The sequence below is a fragment of the Miniopterus schreibersii genome, assembly GCF_964146895.1.
Source record: "Miniopterus schreibersii genome assembly, chromosome: 9".
Classification (NCBI taxonomy): domain Eukaryota; kingdom Metazoa; phylum Chordata; class Mammalia; order Chiroptera; family Miniopteridae; genus Miniopterus; species Miniopterus schreibersii.
Genome location: NC_138118.1, coordinates 55,622,765 through 55,646,399, shown reverse-complemented (window position 1 = coordinate 55,646,399; position 23,635 = coordinate 55,622,765). Strand labels below are relative to the sequence as shown.

Here is a 23,635-nt window from a genome sequence, read left to right as displayed (position 1 = left end):
GTGTCACCTGGCCCTTTCCTCTGTCACCCTCTGGGAATAAAGGCTCATGACACAAGTATAAGAAAATGTTGATATTCTGGCTACTGCTAAGGTCATCAATAACAAAGACCCCTGACATTTCAGCAGGCTAACTTTTAATTTGCAAGTAGGATGAAATCTCACACCCTCACAGTTCTTGGAACTTAGATTTTTCATCTTCCCCTAAAAATTAGGAGATTTGTTAACAGTGAGCCTCCATTCCTGCATTTCCATTTTCCTGTAGGACAAAAATCAGCTGGAGATGAAAAAGGCACACACTGCCAACTTTATCACAGCTAACCTGTCTCTCATTTATACTACTGGTTGACGCCTTTGGACATTTTCGTTTGCCACCACATTTCAGGGTACAAGTATTCAAACAGCATCCAAATTAGCAGCTCATTCCAACATCTAAAGCTAAGTGGTCAAAATCTCTGCACTACTTTAATATTCATTGATAAACATTAGGATCTCATGCCGCAGTTACCAATCAAAAACATTTTAAAAATTAAAAGGAAACAGTCTAGCTGACAAAAAGAATACTTTCATTTAAGAGATAGTTCCTGCTGAAGAGAAAAAGATAAATAATATTATTGTAGCAAAAGTTTCCAAAGAAAGGAAAAAAGGAAACGGAACTAGAAAGGCACTGGATATAAATAAAAGTGACTAGGAAAGAGCTGGTCTTATTAGGAGATGGGGAACTCCACAGAAAATAGGGGCCATAATTTTCTTATGAGCTCTGAATTTTTTTTAAAAAGCCCACCAGGGACCCAATGAGCCTAAAATCTATTTTGTTGTGCAGGAGTTTCTTTTTATACTGATTTCCCCGGGATAATGTCAGCCATGGAAAACAAAGTATAAAAACTAGGAGTTAAGCTCACAAGTACCCTCAGTGAACAACTGTTAATGTCTTATAAGATGCAATGTATTTCCAGAAGGTTCAGTCTTACTCCCTCTCCTCTTATATGCAGGCTCAGTCACCTCCAACACACACTCATTGTTTTTACTTCAGTTATATAATCAAAATGTGTTGTGTATTAGTTTTCTAGGACTGCTGTAACAAATTACCAAAAACTGGGTGGCTTAAAACAACAGAAATTTATTCTCACAGTTTTAGAAGCTGGAAATGTGAAATCAAGGTGTTGGCAGAGCCATGCTCCCTCTGAAAGCCCCAGGGAAGAATGCTGCCTTGCTTCCTCCTAACTTCCAGCGGCTGCCAACAATCCTGGGTGTTCCTCCAATCTCCACTTGTCTTCTCATGGTGTTCACCATGTGTGCCTGTCTCTGTCTTACTTTCCCTCCGATAAGGACATCAGTCATTGGGTTAGGGCCTACCCTAATCCACTATAATCTCTCTTAACTTGAAAGACCATATTTGTAAAAAAAGGTCCCATTCACAGGTACCAGGGGACATGACTTTTGAGGGACACTCTTCAACACAGTACAACTTCTCATGTCTTTGAACGTAACCAAGTGAATTTTTATATTCATAATCCAAGGATTTTGCTTCTAAGAAACTTAGCTCAGTAGAATAAACTGGAGGTATCTACCACAGCATTATACATCTAATAAGATTAACCTATATTTTAATTACCTCTAGCCAGCCATTCTAGTCTCCCACAGCTTTAAGGCCTGGGGGGGGGGGTGCGAGTGGAGGGTGGTGTGGATGCAGGGGGTGGGGGGATGTCAATGGGAGGGGAAAAAAGGGAACATCTGTAATACTTTCAACAATAAAGGGAAATTTAAAATAATAATAATAATGCACAGATATTTCTTTATTAATTGTGACAAATGTACCCTACTAACATAAGTTAATAATGGGGAAACTGGGTGTGGGTACGTGGAAACTCTCTGTACTATCTTTACAAATTTTCTGCAGATTTTAAACTATTGTAAAATAAAAATTTTACTTAGAAAAAAAAATACAAATCATTATTTTTTCACAAATAACATGGCAAATCTGATCTTCAATTCTATTAGTAAGTCAAACAGATCTTCCTAATTGCTTATTTTTAACCAGAGAATAGGCAAGAGAAATTATTTTCCAGCTGTCAGTTAATCATTACAGACCCATTAATATAACTATCTCTTATCAGACTACAAAAAAATTTTAGGTTCCCACAAAATGCTCCTCAGCAACAAATTACTGTAATGCAGAGAGGGTTCTTATCGGGTTCTCTGAAACGCAGCTCTAAATTGGGAGAATGGAAAATCAATGTGGACCACATAGAGAGACTAGGTAATTACAAACTCATGAAAGTATAACTCTTTCCAGGAAACCACTAGATAACTGCTTCTTTTGCAAGTAATAGAAGTTTAAATGTATTGCCCTGCATGAATTTTTTAGCATAAGTGATGCCTTTACCTAAAACCTTACTCTGACTATAACAGGAAGAAATATAATTGAATAGAAGGCAGTTACACAAAAAGAAAGCATATTTAGATCCCTAAAATTTAAAAGGAAGAAAAAGGGTTTTGTTCCATCTGAAAAGAAAAATTTTGTTGTTTTCCTTTTTTTTTTTTTTTAAAGAAAATGTAAACTATATGAGGATGTGAGGTAAGGAAAAAGAACATGTTTTTGTTTCCACTTCCACCGTGAACTTATGCTCCTTTTTTTCATGGCCCCATCCACTCCTTTTAGAAGAAGAGGGGCAGGGGCAGGAGGAGAAGGGGGAGGGGCTGAGGTAGGAGGGGCAGGGGCAGAAGGGGGAGGGGAGCAGGGGGAGGGGAGGAGGGAGGGGGAGGGGGAGGGGAAGGGGAGGGGAGGAGGGAGGGGGAGGGGGAGGGGAAAGGACAAACAGGGAAAACTTCTCGCTACCAAAAAGGTTTCATTGCAGCCTCTTTTTTCCCTCTTGCACCTTGAGCCTTAAACACTGTGCTCAAGAACTCCTCACTGGCACTCTGGTCATTTCCAGCCCTCTGTGGGTAGTTTTGACTTGGTCCAGGATTTATTTGAAGGTGCAAACAAAGGTTGGCTTCCTTAAGAGGAACTTCTCACTGTCCTTCAGGGAGGCAAACTAGGATTGAAGGTTGTACCTGATAAAAAATGCTGAGCCCTGAAAACAATGAAGTGTTTTTTTCAGCAACTGTTTCTATGGGCCCAGGTTGGTCTTTTTTTGTTCTTGTTACTTATTTTCCTGTAAAACAGGGGAGGGAGTTGAATTATGTGGTCTATAAAGTCCTTTCTGATTCTGTGACTCGCAATCTATTTTAAAAAAATCAAAGGTTACCAACTTTTTATGCCTTTTAAATGCTAGGCCAACTTCCAAAGAATCAGTATTTTGTACACTGTACTTAACGATGAAGGAAGAAAAGTAAAAATCAACAACAAAAGATGCTCATATGTCTGGAAAGTTTTTAAACATTAAATACAAAAACTTTCAACAATTTAAAAATTAGTTCTAAAAGCTGAAATAATTTGAGTCGTGTAAAAGTCATGGTATAAATTACAAAATATATATATGAAAAATGTCTATCAGAATGTCCAGGATGGTGCTAAAATGGCACTTTAAACTTTACATTCTTAGATGCTTAGGGAAATGAAGAAATAGTGATATGTTAAACATTTAACTTAATGAGTTATGAAAAGAAAATAGAATTTTTTAAGTAGAAAAATTAAACATTAGAAACAAAAGAAAAGTTGGTTGTTTAAAATATATATATATTTAAAAACCCTAATATTGATCAAGTAAAAGTAAAGACATGAATAAAGTATAAGAGAAATGAAATAGGAGATAGACTGACACAGAATTAGTACACTTTAAAACCATAAAAAGATGTAAAGAAAATATAGCAGAATATTAACCTGTTAAATCTACATGTGGATATTTGTTATATTTTTATACATTTTTTAATGTTTGAAATATTTCAAAATTACAGAAATTTGTATCACAGGTCAAATGCTGGTATTTCATGACTTCAAACTTCAAGTTCAGTAAAAAGTGGCTCTACCATACCTTAGGAAGGAAACACATGTGACTATGAACACACCGGCTAAACTCAGTATCGGGTGAAGAGATGTAAGTCTCACTATCTGGGTTTTACTTTTCCTGTTTATATTTGTTGCATCTTTTTATAGTAGGAGGAATAATATGCTCTCCCAGACCTGTCCAAACTGGACATAGTGTTGGGTGCAACAGGAGAAACTACCCAATTTCCTAACAGCTGGCTTAATTCATTCACAACAGATATTTATTGTTTTCTAGGTACACACATTATGCTAAGTGCTAGGTATACAGTGCAAGTTCCTACGGGAGTTCACTTCTGGAGTAATTTCTCATAGCACTGACAGCCTAGGAGATTATCTTACTATGAAGCAGAGACTGAAGGACTGCTGTTGGTCATCCTGAAGTGCTTTCTGTGTCCTGAGTAGAATCAGAAATTAGCAGTAGGAATACATGGAAACAGAAATTGTTTACAAATTGCCACTTTACCTCAATATGGATACCAACACTGAAATTTATGGAGCAGTTCCCATACCCAAAGCTCTGGGCTATGTGTCTGTCTCCTCATTTAACAGATGAGAAAAACGAACCAGGGAAGAGATAAGTAAACTGCCCAAGGCTACATGAATATTAATTGGGAGAGTTGGGATTTGAATTTAGGTCTGTCTAGCCCCAACAATATTCTCAGTCTCTAAGTTTTACTACCTTCAAACTACAGATCTCTCCTGGACTTCGAAACAAAAGAAGTGACTAGTTCCAACTGTTAATACTAGTCAAGAAATTTAAAAAAAAAAATTTTTTTTAATCATAAAAGTATCATGATCTCAAGAAGATAGTATTTACTCTGTCCAAAATGGAACTGCTATGTGGAATACCTATTGGCCCCAGTCAGAATTACCAAAGCAACCACTCTGCCTTCCAGAGAGAGTTAGAGGTACTTCCAGATTTTCAAGAACATCGAGAGAAAACAAAGGCAGAGAGTAATCAATGTATGAAATCCAAAGGCACGATTAGTCTTGTTTCCTTTAGGATGTACCTGATTTATTTGAGTTGAGACTCTGATCAAAGATTATATATCCTCCTGCTTCCTCTCCCTCCTGTAGCACTGTCTCCACCTCTTGGTTTGTCCACCCTCCTCTGTTTTCTTTCTATTTCTCTCATGCGCTGAGATCCTACGTCAAGGCCTCTGGGATTTTGCACATGCTAATGTCACCACCTGAAGAGCTGTTCCCCTCACATTTCACCTGCCTGTTCCTCATCTTTCAAACTTCAGAATTCAAATCATTTCCTCAAGGAGGTCTTCCCTAACCGACCAGACTAGGTCAGGTCTCCCATCAAATGCCTTCAGGACAACATGGACTTCTCTTTACGGCACTCTCATAACTGTCTTTTAAAAGACCTCTTGGTGGTTATTTTTATTATGCCCATCACCTACTAAACTACTTGCTTTGAGGGTGAGAATTGCATCATATACTGTCATAGTTATATCCCTGAACTGATGGCAAGCACTTGACACATATCTATTAAATGAAAAAGGGTTGAGAACACAAATAGGGTATCTGACAGTTTGGGCTTTTTCTCTATTCTGTTGCAAATCTCTACTGTCAGCTTTCCCATCTAAGTATCTAATGTAACTTAACCTCCATGTGCTTTAGGTTTCAGAAGTTTCCTATGGGGATACTCGAATCCACCTGCATCTACCTCCTTTTCTGCCTCATAGATGCAACTAAAAGGCTATGATAAAATTATGTTTGATAACTGATACTGGAGCCCTGATCAATTACTGCCCCAAAGTGGCTGTAAACACTCAAACCACTCAATACCAGGCACTTACTCTCTGGTTTTTATTACCTTTACCTGTTCTTATTTTTATAGTGGCCACCTATTTACCAGAAAAATTAAAACTTTTTTTAAATGAATAAGAAAATAATATTACTTTGGGACACCACCAAAGGAATAATTCGGGAGGTTGTGTTTGTGTGTGTGTGTGTGTGTGTGTGTGTGTGTGTTTTGCTTCAAACCAGTTTCACACTTGTCAAAAACAACACTTTCACAACTTTCTGTTCAGTCATAATTACTCTAATAATTCATTCTGAATTTCAAAAAAATAACTGCAACAGTAGATTTGTATAAGACATTATATAATGAAAACATTCATTCTATCATTAGAAATAAAATAGGAACAATAGTCTATTATAAAAATAGTTAATTGGTTCTACACAGAGAAATACCATTAGTGCTCCTTTGCATTTTTTTAAAAAAATTATAGCTGAACATGTCTTTTTAAGTTTATAGATAACATCATGAATATTGACAGGTGAAATACTTTAGATATTGAATTTGAAACAAAAATCTTACATTAGAAAGAAAATAAAGAGGACTTTCTATTCAAATAGGTTACAAACAGAGCTTAGAAACAGAACTCATGCTGATACCAGCTGTCACTTTTCATTTCTCCTTACTCCCAGCACTAAGATACCTGACCTGTGTAAACCAGTAATGGGCCAATATATTTCCCTCAGGCTGCAGAGGTAGGACTGCAGAGGTAATCAACAATGCCATTAAGGCAGCTGATGCATTTTACATGAGGATGGACCTACAGCAACCTTGCTTCACTCCCAAGGGAAAGCAAAATTTACTTAATCCCCAAAGAATTTTTTCCTATAATGCAAAGAGAATTAAATCATGAAATCTGAGACCTTCCTGAAACCACACTGACTGTGAAATGGAAGAAGAGCATATGTCTGCACAAGCCTGCCAGGGGGAAATGCACACACTGTCCAGCTCATCAAGAAGATAAATGGATGACTAGCGGTGGATAATAAGTAAAGAAGTTATGAGACATACCTGGAATAACTGTAAATGAGAGGGAAAAACCAAGTATCTTATCAGTTTGTTTATTAGATTTGTGTAGCTCTTTTATGCCTGGTGTGTGTGTGTGTGTGTGTGTGTGTGTGTGTGTGTGTAAAGGGAGGGGGATGGGTAAGCCTTGGCAGGGATACAACCAAATATCTTCTAGTCCTTTGGCAGGATGATGATAAATTTCAGCTGAGTTACTCTTGCCCATAAAACTTCACATTTCCTCCAGATGCAGATAAATTGACACATAGGCATAAGATGGGCACAAGAACTGAGCCATGTGTTTGCCATGTGCAAGACAGCGACACATTTCAAATGGATACAGCTTAGAAGCCATGGCAACCCCCTGTACTGAACAATACTCAGTCTAACTTCTGTGGAGAACAAAGGACTAAAAATAACCCCCAAGAAGAAAACAGGGTTAAAAAAAACAGGGCTTCCTTAGAAAGCATTTTGTTTTCTTTAGGATAATGGAAATTTTATATTTAGAATAATCGAAACTCACCTGAACCAAACCATTATATCTTCAATTCATGGCTTAGTAAAACAACTGCTAACAAAGATGTAATTGCAAATGGTAAACTGAAGTGCTGTAACTTAAATATTTGCATCCCAATTCTTTTGCTATTATGATTATTTGTTTCCGAAAAGAGGACAGACTATAATGGATGATAGGATGAATTCTGGCACCAGAATCCTGGCTTCAAATTCTTGGGAAAGTTAGTTAAACTTCCTGTGCTCAGTTTGCTCATCTGCAAAATGAGAATAACAATGGTACTGCTGAAGAACTAAGACTTAGCCGGCTGGCGTGGCTCAGCCGTTGAACATTGACCTAGGATCCAGGAGATCTCGGTTTGACTCCCCGTCAGGGCACATGTCCCGATTGCAGGCCCCATCCCCAGTCAAGAGGGTGCAGGAGGCAGCCGATCAATAACTCTCTCATCATTGATGTTTCTATCTCTTTCTCTCTCCCTTCATCTCTCTGAAATCAATAAAGATGCTTTTTTTTTTTTTTTTTTTTTTAAAGAACTAAGACTTAACATATGTGAACCACTAGACTGGTGCCAGGCACACAGTAAGTACCATACAAGTGTTTGCTATTTCTCCAACTGCTACTAGTACTTCTGTTCTTAACCCCCGTAGTTACCAGTACTGATCCCATCAAGATATCAGTGTGAGTCAAAAGAGGTAGACTGTATAAAACAGGAAACCCAAAATGGCAAAATGAGCTCCTTTTGGGGTATAATAATTAAGATTTGCAAAAATACAAAATTTAGGGAATGATATAAAACAGAAGCACAGCAAGTCATTACAGTTTTTAATTCCGTTAAGATGAAAGTTTCACTAGCTGGAGAAAACGTGTCACTAACAGCTTTAAGGAAGGAACATGAGTAAGGAAAAGTTAAATCTTCCAAGTGACTGGCATTGAGCCCCTGGCAGCAGTTATCTGCCCCTAAGATAAGATTTAGTCCCGGAGCCCGAGTTGATAGATAGCAAGTGAAAGTGCAGTCTTTCTACAACACAGCAACATACGGTAATTAATTCTGACTCTCATACACCAACCATCAAATATATGGTGTTTCCAGCTATGCTTTTTTTTAAAAATCCTCACCAGAGGATATGTTTATTGATTTCAGAGAGAGGGAGAGGGAGGGAGGGAGAGGGAGATAGAGAAACATCGATCAGTTGCCTCCTATATGTGCACCTATCAGAGATCGAACCCGCAACCTAGATATGTGCCCTGAGCCAGAATCAAACCTGCAACCTTTTTGGTGTACAAACAACGCTCCAATCAACTGAGCCACCCGGCTGGGGCTTTCCAGCTATGCTTTTGTTCAGGATTTAAAATACTTTAAAATATGTCTGTGAGGGTATCATGGCTCTTGCACTAATAACAGAGAAAATTAATGAGCCCTCCTTCTGATATAATACAGTATTTAAAAATAAAAGGATTTAAAAATGGGCAGCAGCTCAAAGCCACAGGACCCAGAGGACAAGGTTTCCCGTGCTGGCTCTATCTGCACTTACAGAATCATCTCTAGCTCAGAAGATCCTGGAATTGAATTCCACCAGCATCCCTGAAATTCAATTCAATAATTTCTTATTAAATTACTGAAAGTAACCCTACTTGTATATATTTTTTAGAAAGTTTAGATATCTTTCTTATAGAATCCTGAGATTTAAAAAAAAAACATTTATGTCAGCAGTTAGGGACTAATGAAGTAATTTAAATATAATAAGTTTTAAAACTAGTTTAGCTATACCTAATAACTAAATATTCACATAGGAGGAAAATTTATTAATCAATAGTTTTTAAAATTATTCTAGTTTATTACTAGTCAGATTGATGTTAAGTCATGGCTAAACTGTTTTCAGAGAAAGAACTTGAAAAGAACTTTTTCCAACTCACCTAATTTTAATGATTTTTATTAGTGTAAAAAGGTGTCATATCCATAGCTATGACATCTGAAATATTCCCCTCTGGCAAAGGAAACCTGGTGAGGCACCTGCACACCCACACCACAACCTATGATCCCCGTGCCAGGAGATTTCCTCCATCCTGCCCCAGAGGTTCTGCTCTCAGAGTTTAGGTTCAGTGCTGAATCCTTAACCGACCCTGGTCTGTGTTGCTCAGTGGTTAGAGCATCGGTCCCTGCACCAAGGAGTCTCAGGTTCAACTCCCAGTCAAGGGCCCATACCTGGGTTGCATGCAGTTCAATCCCTGGCCCCAGACCCCACTCGAGGCAGTTCGGGAAGCAACCAATCAGATGTCTGGCTCACATCAATGTTTTTCTCTTTCTCCCCCCCTTTCTCCCCCTTCCACTCTTTCTAAAAATCAATGGAAAAAATATCCTTGTGAGGATTAACAACAACAAAAAAAGAGTCCTTAACCTAAATCTCCCAGATAGTGCAGTGAAAAGTATAAATACAGATCTAAAATATGGGAAAGTTGCATCTGCCAAACATTCCTAGCATCGCCTCATGAACTGTTTGTGATAATTTTAATCAACTCTATTTACACATACTCAGTTAAAGAATCTGTGCTCCCTAAAGGACAAAATAGAGAACTGAAATCCACTGCAGTTTACAGTAAATGAAGCGTACTTTAATAAAGCTCTTTAAAAAAATCCCAGTTACCATGGCAGCAGGAGCCCCTCAAAGGACCAACTAAGGGTCTTTAATTGGTGATCTGCCCCTCAGCAGGCAAGATGCATTTCACTGAGTTTCTTTACTGGATGGAGGCCTCCCCACCTCCACAGATCCAGAGAAAATGCCTGAAACTTCAATTTGAAATTAAGAGTGATAAAAGAAAGAGCTTAGGTAACAATTTCTATAAATAGATCCATTAAAAAAAAAAGGTTTCTAAAAGCATCTTTCCAGGCCATGTGACTTAATTACTGTCTAGGTGACAAAGCATTATTCCCTTATCCAAGAACCTCTGGAAGAGCTACTGCAGTGAGAATTCAAGATAGAAAGCATATTTCTCAAATGTGAGGGAAAGTTGTAAATAAAAAAGGCATTTTGGAAGAGAAATGCTGTTGCTGAGTTGTTCTCCTAAAAAAGAAAATGAGATTTTTTTAAAAGCCTTTGGATAGATTATTTGACTACAGTTTCTGTTGCTTGCATTTCATCTCAAACACAGCCTCAAAAACAAACTATAACCTAAAAGCTATTTGAAAAACACACACAAGTCTCCACTTTAGAAGATCCATCATTGATGCAATGGTATGGATGGTTCTGGACTAATTCATGCAGCAAAATTTAATGCACACTAAGGCCTGGTTTTTCTTTTCTTCTTAATCGCTTACCCTTCTTGCTTCTATAGAAAGTACCAAGATTCTGGATGGTAATGCAGTTTTGAGAATCAATAAGGAAACTTGATATCCAGGATAAGCAGAAGCAGATTAACCCCTTTGTTCATCTTTTCTGCAGCAATAAATACGTAAAATGACACTTTGGCAGTTTAATAACTATTTTTGCGTTCCCTGTGGCCAAAAAGGAAACAGTTCAAGCATTTATGTACTATGCAGTCATATGCAATGAACTCAAGAAAAATCTATGTCTCATAAAAGGAAATGTAAGTGAAGATATTTTCACTAACCAAAAAAGAACAAGAGGTAGAAAAAAGAGAATGAAGTCACTAAACTGCGTATAACCTACATTTTAAATAAACTGAATTCTGTGACTAATGACAAACTGAGGACATTTTTTACTTAAGAAAGAAATTCACGATATCTTATAATACCATACAATTATTTGTGGGGTTTTTCCCAAACAAAACATCTTAAAAGATACCTTAAGAAACATTATTTCTTTAGCGCACTGTGCACCTTTTAAAGTATTCAACTGTTGAGAATTATGTTCCTCCTGCAGAATTCTAGAAAAGTAGACATGAGAAAGTTTGAATACAACTCAAGATTACAAGCAGTTTTCTATGGGTGCTGTTCAGGCTTAAAGGAGCTACAAAGTTAGCATGAGGCAGGGAGGTAGCTATATGCTGTCCTAAAAGTCCACATATTCAAAATTTTCTAAGTGATTTCTTACAGCTGTCTTCCGCTAGTATTTTTTTCCTGTCATTTACACATTCACTGAACAAAACAAAAAAGACTGAAGCAGGATAAAGAAGGAACCTTTTTTTTAAGAGAGAAGAAATGAGTTGAAAATCTGACTTACAAAAATGAGTACAAAAGGAACCCAGAGACTGCCTGTAGCACAGGCGCCTCCTGGGAGATAGTCCCATGCATGCTAAGCTAGAAATCGTGCTTGGAGCGCCAACCCCAGGGAAGGAAGATGGATGTGAACTGAACAGCAGAAGAAAAACTATTTTGCAGAAAAACTCCAGTTTTTTCTTTGCTTCTATATATCAACTTCCTGATATGCTATTTCTAGAATGACAGTGGCCATTCAATTTGCCTATGAAATATTTTAATGAAAATGACACCACCATTCCATCAGAGTAAAAAGCTCCCTAGAGTCACAATAACCTCTTCTACCCTTAAGCAGACACTTTTTCCTCTGACACCTGCTCTCCAACACACGGCCTCTCTGCAATTCCTTTATCCAATTCCAGGCTTCAGCCTTGACCCACAGCCCTTTGCTTTTTTATCCATCTTCTTAATGCCACTATGCACATAAGACTTTGAGACAATGATACTTGAGTGCACTCAATTCAATTATGTGCTAGGTAGTAACCAGTTAATTGCCAGTAAAAAGTCAATAATGTGTAATGGGTGTCTCTGTACACCCATCCTTACAATTAGGATCCTGATCCAAGGATGAGTTGGGAGTGCTCGCATGCAGTAGTTTAGAAATCATTTGAGCTAATAAAAAAGACACTCAGCAACTATTACTTTTGATTATTATAATAAGACATCATATAATTTAACCAAAAGAAATGGTTAATGATATAGATGACCAGACATAATCTTTCATTGGTAATATAATAAGTCATATCTCTACCAAGATATCTACTTTTAATTTTTGACCCTAAAGAAATATGTCCCCTCCACCATCTATTCATATTCCTGCTCCATACAAAGGATTTTAAATTCCTCTCCTAGTGTTCAAAACTCCTACTATGGCTATTTTCCTGAGATGTGAAAAATAAAACAGGCTTTTTACTAAAGCATGTCTTCACCATTTATGCCCAAGGTAACTGATATTACAGAAAATTATCCAAATGCATAACCAAATTTGTGAGAAATAGTTAAAGGGTCTTTAAGTAGACCATGATTTTACTTTAAGGATGAGACCACAAAGCAGTAATTGTTAGATACCTCCAGAATGAATATGTATGTAATAAATCTAAATAAAATACATTTCAACTTTTATGGCCATCCTATTTTGTGTAATATAAAATATATGGTAGTCAATATGGCATAAGAGTCAGCGCTGGAGTTACATACCCTAGATTCAAATTGCAGCTTGACCACTAATTATAGTTACATTCAAAAAGTAACCTTTCTGTGCTTCAGTTTCCTGTAAAGTGGGATAAAACATAGTTATACTTATAATCACAGATTGTTTTCAGGATTGAATATATATAAGTGTGTATGCCTGTCACATCATGAGTAATAAATGTTAGCAACTACTATTAGTATTACAATACTAATTAACTAGAGCTGGATAACTAGAAACTCAAATTAACCAGAATGCTGGCAGTTTTCAGCTTCAACACAAAAAAGCTAGCTAACAAACATCAAACAACATGGTTTAGACTAGTCTGTTGCTACTTATCAATTCAAGTTTCCTTTATCTTAAGAATCCAGAGCCGTAGCTTTCCACAATCAAAATAAAAAGATTTTGTTCCCAAGCTATTCTGACTAGCTGAGGCTTTATTTCAAATTCTTTTAAAGTTCATGTCAAACACAAAATTTCTCCCTAAAAGGGCAAATTTAGAACTTAATTTTTAAATGAATTGGAAATAAATATAAGTGGGAGATTAGTATTTCACTTATATGTAGAATCTAATGAACAAAATAAACAAAATAGAAACAGAGTCATAGATACAAAGAAGAGACAGACTGACAGCTGTCAGAAGGGAGGGAACTGGGGGGCTAGGTGAAAAAGGTGAAAGAATTAAGAAAAAAATCACACAAAAACCTCATAGACACAGACCACAGTATGGTGATTACCAGAGGGAAGGGAGGTGGGGAGGGGAGGCAGAAGAGAATACAGGGGGGATATATGGTGAGGGAAGGGGTCTTGACTTTGGGTGGTGAACACACAATACAACACACAGATGATGGATTATAGAATTGTACACCTGAAACCTACATAATTTTATTAACCAGTTTCACCCCAATAAATTCAATAAAAATTTTAAAAAATGTCTCATTAAAGAACAAATTTTTTTTTTCTGCTTAAAGCCTTTATCTTTGTAAACTTTGAAAAAAAGATTTTAATAGAACTTTAAAATCAGCATTACGCACCTATCTGTCGGGAATAAAACTGCTTCAGGATATATAGAATGTCTTGCATAATACAAGTCATTATCTTAAGGAATAACACTAAACTGTATTTCATTTTACTGTAAATATAAAAGAGAAATCAACAGCAAAATCCAGATTGTGAGAAACTGCATAGGATAAACAATCTGTTTTCTTCTTCAAAGAAATTGTGAGGGAGAATTTAAAAATAAAGATCGGGGGAAACCAAAGGATTCAAAGAGACTTTTTAAAACCTATTTTAAAAAACACCTAAACAAAGAACACTAAACTACAGGGATACATGCTTGGGTGATAAAACTATGACAAAAATAAAGAAATGATAACCCTAAAAGTCGAGGCAGTGTTTACAGTCTTACAAGAAGAGGAGGGAGGGACTTGGGTTTGGGAAGCAGCCCCTGGAATTACTGACTAAACTCTAATTCTTGAACTGGATAGAGTAGTTATAGGGTGTTTACCTTGAGTAATTTCCGTGTCAGTGTTGTATTTCACAATTAAAAAAAAGATTTCAAAAATAAAACTGCAATCTAGAAGAGTCACCAATGCAGCCAGTATGTATTTTTATGCAAATATATTCCTTTTCTCACATTCACACTCACACCCTTAAATCAAACACATTGCACCTGAATTTTCACAAATAAAGATCCCATGACACCTGAGCAGAGACATTTACTCTGCTGGTTTCTAGCCATTGTTTAAATCTGATTTTATAAGGATGCTGATTTTAATTCTGCATCCTCAAGATAAATATGACCTTTGTCTGTGCCCACTGACAAAAAAAAGTTCTTTCATACAGGGTTTTGCTTTGATCTCTTAGGCCCTTTCATTTACTTCAGTCCCAGGAGAAAAGCCAATTAAAAAATTCATACAGCTCTTAGGGAAGGTGTTATGGGCTGAATCATATTCCCCTAAAATGCATATGTTGACATCCTAACCTCCAGTACATCAGATTGTAACCATATTTGGAGACAGTCTTTAAATTAATTAAATTAAAATGAGGTCCTTTGGCCCGGCCAGTGTGGCTCAGCAGTTGAGCATCGACCTATGATCCAGGAGATCAATGACTCTCTCTCATCATTGATGTTTCTATCTCCCTCTCCCTCTCCCTCCTCTCTCTGAAATCAATAAAAATATATTAACAAATAAAAAGAAAGATAAATAAAATAAAATGAGGTCATTTGGGTGTGCCCTAGTCCAATATGACTGGTATCCTTCTAGGAAGAAGAAATTAGGGCACATATGCACACCAAGGGAAGACCATCTGAAGACACAGGGAGAGAAGACAGCCAAGGAGAGAGGCCTCAGAAAAAACCAACCCTGCTGACACCTTGAGCTTGGACTTCTAGCCTCCAGAACTGTGAGAAAATAAATGTCTGTTGTTTAAGCCACCCTGTCTGTGGTACCTTGTTATGGCAGCCCTACCAAACTAATTAGTACAAAACATAAGAGAGAGGTTAAAAACAAAACAAAACAAAAAATCCTACAATTTTACAATTTTTTTGACTCATAATATGTAGTAAAAAGAAAAGCTTAAGAAAATTATGAGTCATAAGTAAAGAAAGGAGAAATAACAGATTACATGTAAGAAGAAACACCCCTAACAGCTAAGCACAGAGGGCAAGACACAAGGGAACCAGCAGGAAAGAAACTGGCTGCTGACTGAATTGACGGGCAGGATTCAGCACTTTCAATGTGGTTCCTGGAAAAAAACCCAGAGGAGAATTCTGAGCTAGATTCTCTCGTTCATTTTCTAAATGAACTGAAAACAAATGGAGGTGATGGGTGAGATCAAAGTGGCTTTCTTAAAGGGAGTAATGTCCTCTGGCCCAAGGACTTAAATGAACTTTGGGTTTATCATTTCCCTGGTTTGATACGGTTGGGGGTTAGGCAAACCATCAACTAAGGAAATGCAATTCTCAGGCTGGGACATCGACAAAGATTGTGCAGTGAAAAGTCAATGCTCTGGGTGTTACATACACCCATGGAGCCTAATAATCTCAGAGTGGAGCATGCTTTGTTGATTAAGTACAAGTTTCCTGAAAAGGGATATCACTGCAGAGACTGCAGAGAGCTGTTTGCTGGATCTGCCCTCCATGCTCCTATTCGCATTTCATCATTCCACGAACAGACACAAATGGAAATAAGATAGTGACCTGCCTGTTTCCTTTCGTCTTTAACAAAAAAAATAAGCTATACTCTGCATTCAGAAAAACATCATACAAAATTGAGAAGCAAAGCTAACTAAACAGAGATGAGAATCAAAGGAGCCCAGAGATTTTAAATCTAGGTAATTATTTTTCCAACAATAAGCAAAATGGCTCCATTCTCTTGTGTCCTAACTAGAAGAATCCCAACATCCTCTCAGGCAGTGATATAAACCAATCGACCATCCAATTAGTTCACCTTAAATTTAGAATAATTTCTGGAGGGACTGGCGTAATTATTATATCTAGGTAACTTGTCAAAATTAATAGATTTTGTTTTAAGTCTTTATTAGTTAGAGATATACAGATATATAAAAATGCATTTACTGGAAAAATGTCCCAATGCCTGGGATTTGCTTTAAAATACTACACACACACACACACACACACACACACACACACACACACACAAAAGTAAAGAGAGAAAAGATGGTCAAAATGTTCATAACTATTGATGGTGGATAATGGGTATGTGAGATTCATTATAGTATTCCTTTCGCTTCTGTATATGTTTGAAGTTTTCCACAATAAAAAGTTTTCCTTTATTTAGTTAACCTGTAATTGAAAAACCCAGTTTGTTTCATGTTGTCACTTGAATAGGACAATGTAATTTAATTATTTACTTATATAGAGTTTAATTTGAATAAAAAAGCTTTGTGACAATAACATGTTTAAATTGAAAAGCAGTGAACATAGGCTTTGAAAGTAACTTGGGAAAATGTTTACAAAATGACACAATGTTTACTTTTTAACAGTAAGGTACAATGTTGTATATATGTGATACCAGCTACGGACATCTGTAATACTTTCAGCAATAATGATAAATTAAGAAATCAAAAATAATTAAAAATTGAAAAATAAATAAATAAAAATATGTTATATGCATAGGACAAAACAACACTGAAAGGAAATACACCAAAATGAAAACAAAATTTACCTGAGTGGAGTTTAAGGGTGATTTTTTTCTTTTTTGATATATTTATCTACTTACAAGTTTTCTAAAATGAGTATGTATCAAATTTATAATCAGAAAAAGAAAGCAAATATATAGAAATGGCAATATAATTATGGCAAGGCAGAATACATGGTCTGAACACTATTCAGAAGAACATAAACAATTAGTTAAAACTCACTACACTAAACATTGGGTCTAAAGTAACCCTTTGGTGGAGTTCGGTCTTATGTGCTCTAAGATTACATCATCAGCAGACTGGGGGAAAAAACATACCCCATACATTCGTATGCCTATAATTGAAGAAGGCTTTTATTTGTGTGTCATCTTTTCAGAACTTACCTGACAAGAACCAGGATCTTGAGATTTCTGCCTCCAGGAATATAACTTCCCTGGACTTCCCCAGTAGACCTAATAAGTTTATAATTTTACCAGGGGAACACATTCCCAACTAAATAAAAAAACTATGTATCTACCCTGGACCCAAGATTTTACCTCTGGATTCTCAGTGCTAACCTTAAAGGCAAATTTCAGAAATTATTTTCTGTGATATAATCAAAATAAGAACCACTTGCACAATAATCCTACAAAACACATCTCCATCAACTCCTATAGTGCACTTACAATTGTTTTTCAGATAACTCAAGGTTTTATTTTTTTTCACAAGTAGTAATATACTTTTTTTTAAAAAAAAAAAAGATTTTTTATTGATTTTTAGAGAGAGAGGAAGGGAAAGGGGGAGAGAGAGAGAAAACAAACCATTGATGTGAGAGCAAATCATCATTGGCTGCCTCCTGCACGCCCCCTTACTGGGGATCAAGCCTACAACCCGGCACGTTCCCTGACAAGGAATCGAACCAGTGATCTTTCGGTGCACAGAATGCACTGACTGAGCCACACCAGCCAGTGCGTAATATACTTGCTTAATAAATTGTTTATTAAAAAAACTCCCAAAACTGTACATTAGAAGAATCACTGAAAGTTAAAATCATAATAAGTATTTAAAAGATTCTGAAAAAATTTCCCCCAGGGGGAGGAAAATTTTACTTACTTTAATTTCCACAACCTTTCCTCCATGTTCGATGTATCTCTCTATGTATTCAGAGGACAGCAAATCACTGCAACAACAAAAGGAAGGATGATTAAAGAGGACTTGAAAATGTAAAGCATACGAAAATCAAGTTTACACATATAATCTTTAATGACTCTTAAACTCAGATTTTAAAACAAAAATAAAACTTTATAGGTCTCTCACACACACACACGTACACACACACACACATACACACACAGCCTAGTACGTGGAAAGGTTATGAGGTGGAACTGACTAAACCACCTGTCACCCCATTGCTTAGCGGAGCTGATTCCATTAATCTTGTTCAGGAGTTCTACGAAACTACCATAGGCACATCATTATTATAAAGGCATTTTACTCCTCCCTTTTAACTTTAGCTGAGGCAATCTGAGGTGTTTTTATGGCTTCATATAAATTTTTAGAGTATTTGTTCTAGATCTGTGAAATATGCCATTTGGTGTTTTAATAGCAATTGCGTTGAATCTATAGATTGCTTTGGGTAGTATGGACATTTTAATGATGTTAATTCTTCCAATCCAAGAACATGGTATATGTTTCCACTTATTTGCATCTTCCTCAATGTCTTTCTTCAATGTCCTATAGTTTTCTGAGATCAGGTCTTTTACCTCCTTGGTTAAATTTATTCCTAAGTACCTTATTTTTTTGTCATTGCAATAGTAAATGGGTTTGTTTTCATAGTTTCTCTTTCTCGTAGTTCATTATTGGTGGATAAAAATACCACCAATTTCTGAATATTAGTTTTATATCCTACTACTTTGCTGAATTCATTTATTAGATCTGATAGTTTTTTGGTGGAGTCTTTAGGGTTTTCTATGTATCACCTGCAATTAATGACCATTTTACTTCTTCATTTCCAATTTGGATGCCTTTTTGTTTCTTCTTCCTGTCTGATGGCTGTGGCTAGGACTTCCAGTAGTATGTTGGAGAAGAGTGGTGAAGGCGGACATTCCTCCTTGTGCCTGATCTTAAGGGAAACGCTTTTAGTTTTTGTCCACTGAGTATGATGTTGGCTGTGGATTTGTCATACATGGCCTTTATTATATTGAAGTATGATCCTCTATTCCTACTTTATTTATCACAAATGGGTGCTGGATTTTATCAAATAATCTTTATGCATCTGTTGATACGATCATGTGATTTTTGCTTTTCAATTTGTTTATGTGATGTATCATATTTATTGATTTGTGAATATTGTACCAGCCTTGCATCCCCAGAATAAATTTCATTTGATCATGGTGTATGATCTTTTTAATGTATTGTTGGATTTGGTTTGCTAATATTTTGTTAAGGATTTTAGCATCTATGTTCATCAGGGATATTGGCCTATAATTTTCTTTCTTTGTTGTGTCTTTGTCTGGTTTTGGAATTAGGATAATGCTAGCCTTGTAAAAAGAGCTTGGAAGTCTTCCCTCCTCTTGGGTTTTTTGGAATAGTTTGAGAAGGATAGGTGTTAGTTCTCTGACTGATAAAATTCACCTGTGAAGCCACGCAGTCCAGTTTTGTTTGCTGGGAAGTTTTTTTTTGTTTTTTTTTTATTACTGCTTCAATTTCATTCATTATTATCAATCTATTCAGGTTTTCTGATTCTTCCTGATTCAGTTTTAGAAGATTATATATTTCTGGGAATTTGTCCATCTCGCCCAGGTTGTCCAATCTTTTGGCATATAGTTGTTCATAATATTGTCTTACAATCCTTTGTATCTCTGTGATGTCAGCCGTTACTTCTCCTCTTTCATTTCTGATTTTATTTGTGTGGGTCTTCTCTCTTTTTTTCTTGATGAGTCTGATTAGAGGTTCATCAATCTTGTTTTTCTTTTCAAAGAACCAGCTCTTGATTTCATTGGTCTTTTGTGTTGTTGTTTTTTTTTTAGTCTCTATGTCATTTATTTCCAGAAACAAAATCATTTTTTAAAAAGACAAAATACCATTAAACAACATGCCCACACATTCAGTCCACTGGAATATGTGAGAATTTAAAGGGTACTTGATCCCATGGAACTTCAAGTCTTATTATGGAAACAAGAAAATACAAAGAACAGATCTCAAGGCAATGTATTATTGAGAGCCTCAATAAATGGAACTGACAATAAATAGAATGCACAAAAAGGAAAGATCTCTGTGAATTAGAACAGTCAAGTCAGGGTTCATGCAGGTTATAAAATTCTATTCTTAGAAGGCGTATAGAATGTCAGGAGGTTGGAGAGAGGCAGAGAAGGACATTTCAAATGAGAAGAACATTTTCCTTTGTAGCAAAGGAAAATCCACAAGTGACTTCAGAGGTACTGAGAAGATAAGCCTGTTTATAGCTGTGGGTTCAAATTGAGGAATCAATATGAACAGTTAGAGACCATGGAGGGCTGTGTGCCAGGCACTGTACTAGGTACTTCAAATGCATTAGTAGCTTACTGAAGTACACAGCCAACTGACAGGTAGGTATAAATATGATCCCATTTGGTAGGCAAGGAAACAGAAGCCTGGAAAGGTTAAGTGGGAAGCCCAAAGTTCCCTGGCTGGTCAATAATAGCACCAGATTGATTTCCTGGTAGGTCTGATTCCTGAGTCCATGCTTTGAACAACCACATCCTCTATTAATAGAAAAGGGTAAAAACAGACTGCTGAGAATTTTTATCATGGCCAATGAACATGAAAGGACTATTCAATGAAAGTCCTATTAAAAATACCTAACTGCAGTAGGTAGAGATGATTAGCAAAGCAGATTCATGATAAAAATGTCTCCATTACATGAGTTAGAATGAATTTCTCCAACTCAGGGTAGATTAATGCAAAATTTTACATTTTCATCTATCTGTGTGTTATCATTATGAGAACATCTAATAGAGTAGATTACATGGAAATTCATGAACATTCTGAAAAAGCCATCATCATCATAACCACAGATGATATGTAAATGCAATATACCTAATCCAAAAAAGAACAGCTTGTATGTTTATTTTAAATCACTTTCTTCAAATAGTGGAATTACCAATAGCTTAGCTAAGAATGAAACTGCAGTTTAATATCTGAGAGTTGTAAAGGGTAATGATATGACTATAATTTTGAAAAGCATTTAAAATATTTACTTCTTAATAGGTTGCATATTGTTTAGCTTCCCCATTTTAATTTCAAAAAGAAGTACTTCTCTTTGGATTTAATGTAAGCCATATTGTAGCAATGAGAATAGTATATTTGATTTCTATAATGCACATGCATAAAAATAGATGAAAAGAAGTATCTCTGATGCTAAAGATGGAAATTATTTTCCCTGGGATCTCTTATACTTCTAAATGGTATGCATACAGATGAAAAACTTTCCACAATTTCTGCCACATATGGACATGTGTGGATATGCATGGACGGATCCTAAATAACATAAATGTTCCTTTAAAGTATTTTGCCTATACCTTTATTCAACTTTTTCATTCATTCAAATAGGAAACAAATGTATATTTCTAAGTGTGCTTTTTTAATAATATGGAATGCTATAAATTCTATCATGAAAGTAGCTAATATCCATGTTTCATAAGAAATGGCACTATTGTTTGAAACTGAAGATTTGAAATACAGTGTATGCAGCTACTATCAAGCATTCAGAAGAGAAAAAACAGGTAAGCTAATAGAAAAGTGACCACTGTGCAGAGAAGTGAATTTCATCCACCTTCTTGCTACTAGTAGCAATAAATTTTTCGTTCCATGGCTGTGCTATATTCCTTTCCTTAGAAGGCTATTAATATCTTCAAACTAGATCTGGTACACCCAGGAAATAGGAAAAAACATTGATGAATGAATATGATAATCAGGGCCTAAAACACATCAGACACTTTGAGATTGGGTTAGAAACACATTTTAACAAAGCTCAAGAATAAGACATTATCTTGTGAATTTATATCTATCACCAAGGCTCCCTTAATGGATGTAAAATGTCAGCCTGACCAGAACAAGCTCAAGAAAGACTTAAACTGGAAGATGAATACAATTACTGACTGAGCCATGAATCTTATTTTTTTTCTAGGAGAAATGCTAAGCCAATCAAGAGAAATGAAGACTGAGTATGTATGTAGGTAGAGATAAGCGCATTAATTTCCAATTCCATTTAAACTCCCTCAGATCAAGTACAAAGCCAGAGGGTCTAAAGCATAGTAATCTACAAATAGATGCATAAAAGATTTTTCCACATAATGGTCTTGATTGCTATAAGCAGTTCCAAATTAAACAAACAAAACAGTTGTCTTCAAGTGCCAGTATTTAATTTCAAATCAGCTAAATATCATATCAGCATAACCCACTGATTTGAAAATAAAACCAAAGTTTTCTTCCTTCTTTTTCCTATAAAATATTCTAGCTAATATAACATATTTGTAAAAATCATGTAAATTTTTTAATCCCAGCCGCTGTAAAATTGAAATAAGATTGAATATCTCTCTCTCTTACATCTTATGGAACAAATAGTCTAAAATGGGTAATAGGTTCTGATTTATGCAAAATCTATGAAAAACAGTGACTTCCTAAAGAGGTACTTTTTCTTAAGAGATACTTTCTTATGAGCTTGAGGAAATGGTTTAGATAGTAGAGCAAAGAATACAAAATAGATATGACTCAAAGAAAAGCTTTATCATCAAAGGCACAGCAGAAGGTAATTAACAAACCTCTATATTTATATAGAAACAGATGCTATTTTTAAATACATTATAGGAAACCAGAGCAGAGACACTATTTTCTTTATTCAAACAAGAAATCAACATTTTTATTTCTTTTCTTAACAGATTTCTTCCTAAGAAAAATAACATTTCAACCGTGGTTTGGCTCACACACATACACACAAAAGCAACTTAAAAGGAATGCTGTTCTTCTGAAAGTCAGGGGGTGAAACAGGATGAAAGACATAATTTATTTACCAGAAGCAATTATCCTTATCTGGGAGGACAGCTGAAGGAAGTCACCTCATACTGCACCTTACCTGGACTAGCTTAGGGAAAAGCACACATGTATAACTGTACAGAATTTTATAACAAAGAACAAGGGCAAAGAGCACGCGAATGTATCTCTCAATAAAAACATAACAGTTCCCAAAATAATCTTAAATTTCACATTCAAATATGGTTGCATTGTGGGAAATGTTTACCAAAAAGCATCAAAAGCAGCTGTAATATACAATTAGTGTAGTGGAATGTAGATGCGTGTAGTAGAACATTTTCTAAGCATGTTTTTTTAAATATATACTGATAGATATAATTAGTAAACTTTCATAAACACTAATGACATCTTAAACTTGTACTCTATTGGTACTACCTATGTTAGCAGAACCATCTCAATGTCATCACTTGAAAAATTAATGCTGGCACCCATTTCCATACTTGCTCCCACCTACACCCCTTGATTCCCACTGCATGGTATGTACATCCTGCATCAGTGCTTCCCCAAGTGTGGGCTGTACTGTGAATATGCTGAGATATCATTCCTATGATTTTGTTAAAGTATATGGAAAAAGGGACTTTGCAGATATAATTAAGGTCCCTTATCAGTTGACTGAGTTAATGAGAAGGGAGAAAATATGGAACGGGCCTGACTTAAACAGGTGAGGCCACAAGCAGGTCAGGAAGCAGCAGCAGCAGCTCTTC

The 23,635-nt window shown here is 36.0% G+C and overlaps 1 protein-coding gene across 11 annotated transcripts in view; it reads right to left on the bottom strand.

Annotated features, from left to right (window-relative positions):
- Positions 1-23,635, bottom strand: part of ADAM22 (ADAM metallopeptidase domain 22) — a gene marked incomplete at its 3' end in the record, with an annotated part of 186,572 nt that overhangs the window by 82,810 nt on the left and 80,127 nt on the right. For all 11 annotated transcript variants that reach the window (XR_013999568.1, XM_081147528.1, XM_081147529.1 and 8 more), the window contains exon 4: positions 17,976-18,042. Coding sequence is in view for 10 of the 11 variants with exons in the window: in XM_081147528.1 (XP_081003654.1) it covers positions 17,976-18,042 (67 nt within the window). The remainder of the gene's footprint in view (positions 1-17,975; positions 18,043-23,635) is intronic.